Genomic DNA, 6,506 nt, shown 5'->3' with positions numbered 1-6,506 from the left:
GCAACAATGAACGGAATTAATTAAATGTTTGCATAGACGGATTTGTTTGAAAGTTTTCAAAAAATGTTAAGGTTTTAAAGGGGTGGTTCAGGATTTTGGACATCGGACCTCATTTCCAAGATAGCCTGGGTGTTATTTATCAGTGTTCAAAAATGTTCATCCAGTCCTTCCAGTGTCATAGTTCGCCGGTGCTAGGCTAGCGCGAGTCAACGGTATCTGCTAGCCTGCCATTAAAAACAGTTTTACCCACTCCACAGTTCACCAAAAGCAAATAAATGATAACGCCAGACTATCGATGTAAATGTATGTTGAGAGAATAATGTTAGAAATCAAACTACCCTTTCATCACATTGCAATAGTTATACTTCGTTCCCTGTATTTATTAGCACAGTCTACAGCTGCGGCGGAGTGATATTAAGTTTCTTAGGCCACCAAGAGAGCCGGTCCACATGACAATTCATTTCCTTCTCTGTGGGCCTCGAGTCAGTTAGCGTAGTGTGATAGCGTATTGCTACGTCACACGTAGGCTCACTATTGGCCGACGCTGGTCATGTGTGTGATGCGTGTGACGTACAACAACAGAAGCGCTGCGCTGTTACACTAGTGAACTCACTCGAGGCCCACAGAGAAGGAAATCAATAGTTGAAATAAAGCCGTTATTTTTGTTTGTTTTTGCGCACAAAAAGTATTCTCGTCGCTTGATAAACTTAAGATTGAGCCACTGTAGTCACTTGGACTATTTTAACGATGTCTTTAATAACTTTTCGGGGAACAAGTTTCAATCCCTTAGAAGCCTATGGAGGAGTGATCCAGCTCTCAGATTTAATCAAAAATATCTTAATTTTGTGTTCCAAAGATGAACGAAGGTCTTACGGGGTTGAAGAACATGAGGGTGAGATATTACTGACAGAATTTTAATTTTTGGGTGAACTATCCCTTTAAGTTAAGTTATAGGGGTAGGTTCAGGGTTAGTACCTAGTTAGTCTCATTACTATAATAAGTACATAGTATGTTCATGCGAATCAGGACTGTAAAACAAAGTGCTACCGAAAATTCTCTCTGTGGTTCAAGACTCACTTTGTTCTTTGTCCTCTCATATCTGCTGTATAGAGCACGTGTCTCAATAACCAGCTGGTGTATGTGGACTGCCAGAAGGGGACGAAGGTCCAAGTGGACAGCTCCCAACGCATGCTCCGCATTGCGGATCCTGACTCAAGATACAGCGGTTACTACAGCATGCAGAAACACAACAACCTGCAAGCTGACAACTTCTACCAGACCGCGTGAGAAACAGGAGAGAGAGAGAGAGAGAGAGAGAGAGAGAGAGAGAGCGAACGAGAAAGAGAGAGATTGAGCCCGTGTTCAAGCTGCCAAACCTTTGCGGCACATGGACACCTACTTTTTAAAATTGTAGAGACGGACAATGCCACCAAACCAAGTGGGCAGAGAAGAGACCCTGATGCAGAATAACAATTATAATAGTCACATAATTCACTCCAAGCAAATCAAAAAAATATATCACACGTCAACACCCAGAAGTCTCACCAGAAGCTGCACCTATGTAACCGAACCATGTGTTAAATCAGAGAGGACTCCTGCAGAATATTTTTGTGAATCAGAGTTATGATAGGTGAGCATCTTTTTGTGTGAGCGTGAGATTTCGTGAATGTGTTCAGGCACAAGTTGAAGGTAATCGTGAAGTCAAATGTACATCTTTGGGATTTGGACAACTGGGGTGTTTGTTTGTTTGTTTTTTTAACAATATTTTTCCTGCATTCCTACTTTTTTGTTGGAAAAGAGAGAAATAATTTTAGGAGTGATCATTTCTTGACACAAGTGCTTGTGTTGGACACTTAACGCTGAACCAAAGCTTCTCCGTCTGCGGTTTCCTGATGCGCCTAGAAGAGGCTGAGGAGGGACGTTCACTCCCAGAGACAGGAGACGCTGGGAAAAAAGAGGGAAAATCAGGCGATAGAAAAAAAAGATGCTTTTTTTTTGTAGGAGATGCTACTGTAAGATTTCCCCAGTGCTGTGGGTGAGTTTGGCCATTTTTAATTTCTCTTTTAAAGACAAAAGGAAGAAAACGGAGTAAGCTGCTCTGTGGACATGAGTTCTTCCTGTTAATGGATGTGTGGGATCTCTATATGTTGTATTTCTGCCTACACGTACGAGCATTTTCCAGTTAATCATACAAACACCATTTGCTCTTTCTCCCACAACTACGGAGAGAATGACGCTCCTAGCAAATATATATTTTCCTGAAACGAATCCGAGGATTGTGTCACGAGATGCAAGAACATAGCGATAGTGGTTTGGATTTGAGGCTATGCTTTACAAGTGCCGCTTTTCTTTTGCTTTGATTCTGTAAACCTCATTTTGTAGGAATGAAAACCAGTAGTGAGTATCGTTTGCGTCGTTTAAAAAACTTTTACCAAGAAAACATAGAATCAAATGGCCTTATTCCTAAAAATGCGAGAAGAACGGATTTTTTTCTGTAAATCGTCTGTAAAAACATTCAAAAATGCAGTAATGTTTGTGTAAATTGTTCAACAAAACCACTTACAGCGTTTTCCACTAGAGATGTAAGCAGAAAAATAGTGAATACACAAAGTTTCCAAAAATCTTACCTAAATACTGTTAGTTCTGTGAATAATTTACACAAAAAAAGTTGTAAATTGTCGACGCTTGGCGTACGAATCATTTAACGAACGATTTCACAAAAGATTCTGAATTGTCGGCAGTTTACTACTTTATTTCTGCAAACTGTTTACACAATTCTAAGTTACCAAAAATGTGTGAAGTAATGTTTTACAAACATTGATACACGCTCTGAATCACAGGTTCGAAACAAGTTATTCGCAAAAGTCTCAAACATGTTTTCTCAATTTTCATGGCAAAGCTTCTAAATTATCTGAAAACTATGAAACTATGTGTAAATGATCTTATGAATGATTACTACATATAATCCTGGTAGTTCTAAAAAAATATTTACACAAAAAGTTGCAAATTGTTGACAATTTATGAGAGAATGGTTCTATGAATGATTTACGCGAAAAAAAGAAAATTGCCAGAGTTTTATGAATGAAGTCCAAGGAATCTGATCGAATGATTTTTGGTAGGGCTTTTGAGACAAACGTATACTGCTTTTGGATTAATGTTTTCCATTTTCTTTATTCGTACTGTTCACGAAACGGCCTCCTTTTCTGGAAGCTTCGAAACGTTACTGAGGCACCTTTGTGTTCTGGTTTTCTAGCTGAGAACAAATTTGGCTTAATAAATCCAAAGCTATTATAGGAACATTTATGTACATATTACTGCTAGAATGAAAAGACCTGAAATATTATGTGAGTATATATGTATGTGTGTATATGTGTTCGCGCATGTATGTACAAGTGTGCACACACAAACGCACATGTACGCACATCTTCATCTGTAAGGTTCTTAGTTCATTTTCCTAATGAATGTATTTATGATTGAGCCAAACGAGAGATTTATATAATGGCGAACTGATGATGACAGGCATTCCATTGCCTTTCTTGTTTGGCGGTAAAAAAGCACAGATGAATATGATGATGATGATGATGATGATGATACAGAAAAAAGACAAACATCTCATTCTATCCTTTATTTTTGTCTGATTTTTTTTATTCCCCGTCTCGTTTTCTCATAGAGCTTTGCTCAGTTGAACGCTTTGGGCCCATGAGAGTGACTTTGGCTTTGGCGGGTCAAAAATCTGATTATTTGGCTAATTCGTCTCAAAATGGTTTTTGTAGTGTGAAATATAAAACCACAAGAAATCTAATTTTCACACAGTGTGGACAGCCAATTCTATAGATCAGATATAAAAATAAAAATAAAAGATTTTTGTGTGCAGTGTAAACAAAGCCTTTGTTTCTGTAAGTGAAGCGGCGTCATTGTGATCTGACATCTGAACGATGACGCTCTTGATTCATTGTTTCGTGTCATGAGTCCCTTCAGGTGTCAGAACTACTGGAATGTTTGATGGACATAAGCTGTTGAAGTGAGGGGGCGGGGCAGGGGGCGGGGCAAGGGGCGGGGAATGGGCGGGGCTGTTGATTTGTGATAGTTTTCTTGGTTGTATCTTTATCTATATGTGATATTGTTTGTAGAGCTATACAACTTGGCACTTTTATATAGAGAGAGAAAAGTAAAGTGTTTCTTTCTTGTTTTGGTTTGTTTTCTTACTAATCTTCTTAATAGAATAGAGTTGCCCTTCTTTTTTTACTTTTTCAAAGCCCTTGTGGGACCCTGTGCAGCGATAGTGTCTTGAATCTTGCGAAAACACTTCCTTAATCAAATGCAAAACACACAAAAAAGAGAAATTAAATTGAACAAAGAAAATGGACAATTGTGACATTATTTGATGACACTTTTCTAAAAATCAGAATAGATTAAATGCAATGCAGCAAATAGTGACATGATGTAGAAATACTTACTCCATTAATATAAATATTTCATCAATATTTTCTCATTACAGGAATAGATAATGAAAGTTCTGATAGAAAGGGTGTTTAAAGGGATAGTTCACCCAAAAATGTAAATTCTGTCATTAATTACTCTCCCTCATGTCATTGCAAACCTATAAAACATATACAAAATTTAGATTTTTTTCTCCCTCTATTGACACCCTTCACAACTACCACTTTTAACCTAATTTTTATGAAGCGACGTAAGTTTTGTATGCACAAAAAATAATAATTTACCACTTTGTTTACAAAATATTAATCCCAGACGTGCATTTTATGCAACAACGTGTGCTCTCGCATCAACACAACATGCATTGGAGATTAATATTGTGTGTGTCACATTGATTACTTTTGTGATGCCTTCACCTTTATGGGGCTTGAAAGTGGTAGTTGCGTAGGCTGTCAATGGAGGCACAGAAAGTGGTCAGATTTCATCAAAAATATCTTCATTTGTGTTCGGAAGTTGAACGAAAGTCTTATAGATAACGACATGAGGATGAGTGATTAATAACAGAATTTTTATTTTTGGGTGAACTAGCCCTTTAGTTGTCATGAAAATAATGTCCCAATTCCAACATGTAGTTTACGGTTTTATTTTCTTTCTTTTTCTTTTGATGTTGGCTGAAATATGTCCCAGTTATGTCTCCTGATGATATGTTTGTTTCAGAACTTTTACACACACGTGTTCACAATATCATTCACTTAATGAGTTTTAACTCCCAAACAAGCACTTGCTCTTGAGGATTTAAGGCTAAATACAGAGATCTGGACCTTCACTCCTGTTTATTCTTTACCACGTTTCTGTTTTGTGGAAGTTAAACAATTGATTGGTAGTCGTGTCTTTCAGTCACGGCCAATCAAAAAGCATCAGAGAGACTGTAAACAAGAATTATTAATGGATCGCTGGAGAGAGCATTGCTCTGGAGGATCCCACCACCTTTACAAAAATAAACTCAACAGCATTTCAGCAAGATGCCATCCATATTTAATGAGCAATGTGAAATCTGTGCATAGCCCACTTTCAAGTTGAAATGCAATTTCCACACACTAAACAGCATTTCCTCCTCATTGCCTATGAACACACTGTGTTTGAGATGAAAACTGACGAACACCGAAGACTAGATTTGATTCGGGCGGACCTGCACATTTATTTGGGTCTTACAGGGTGGAGTCTTTTTTTTTGTTTTTTGTTTTGTGTATTCTCTAAGTATTGTTGTAAATACTTGAGTGTCACTCGCCAAAACTTACAATAAAAAAATTGAATAAAAAAAAATACAAAAAAGGTTTTGAGAGAGTAAGAATTAGAGATGTAATATATTGTCTATGACCGTAATAATTTATTGTTGAGCAGAAATACTGAACTTAGCGGAAGACACCGCTCAAATCACAAATGTTTGCGTTGTGCCGATCTCTCAAAGAGCGTTTCAAAGTTCATGGAGTGTCTCCGTTTGTTCTTTATTTTATTTTATTTTTATTTTTTGCCTCTTCGGAGAGTAGGCAATTATTCAATTTTTTTAAGTTTATTTGTTCCGAGAAATTGAAGCCCAGGAAACTTCTAGAAATGTGTCCCTGTGTCCCTCTCCACCCTCTCATTCTTTCTTTCTACATGAAATATCAACCCTTCTGGAGTTTGTACTACTGGTGTTTAATTTGTATGTAAAAATAATAATAATACTGTCAAAATGGGTCATGAAACTGCAGATTTATAAAAAAAAGGTAGATGCAAAGTTGACTCAGAAATCCTGTAGCACAGCAGATTTTTTTCCAGTTTCTTGTATTATTTTGTTTCTTTGCAGCACAATAAATACTTTTTAAACAATTGAGTCTTGTTTTTTTTAAGACATACAGTTGTGTTTTATGATCTGTGCGAGAACTATCGTATTAGCAATATTAATGTATTAAATATGCTAATACAAAAACTAAAAAAAAAAATGTTAGGCTATATATGCTACTCTAAAGGATAGATCATGATATTTTTTTGCTTGTTCTTTTGAAACATTCAGAACTTAACGACAACAT

At 36.9% G+C, this 6,506-nt stretch overlaps 1 protein-coding gene across 1 annotated transcript in view; it reads left to right on the top strand.

Annotated features, from left to right (window-relative positions):
- crim1 (cysteine rich transmembrane BMP regulator 1 (chordin-like)) overlaps positions 1-6,306 on the top strand; it is a 146,740-nt gene extending 140,434 nt beyond the window's left edge. Inside the window, exon 17 of the mRNA XM_077240129.1 lies at positions 1,111-6,306. Coding sequence (XP_077096244.1) covers positions 1,111-1,287 — 177 coding nt within the window. The 3' untranslated portion in view covers positions 1,288-6,306. The remainder of the gene's footprint in view (positions 1-1,110) is intronic.
- The last annotated feature ends 200 nt before the right edge of the window (positions 6,307-6,506 follow it).

This window comes from Siphateles boraxobius, unplaced genomic scaffold (assembly GCF_051911475.1).
Source record: "Siphateles boraxobius isolate OS27281-9 unplaced genomic scaffold, OSU_SipBor_1 22, whole genome shotgun sequence".
Classification (NCBI taxonomy): domain Eukaryota; kingdom Metazoa; phylum Chordata; class Actinopteri; order Cypriniformes; family Leuciscidae; genus Siphateles; species Siphateles boraxobius.
Note: the sequence above shows the minus strand (reverse complement) of the source record. Positions and strands in the feature narration are given on the sequence as shown.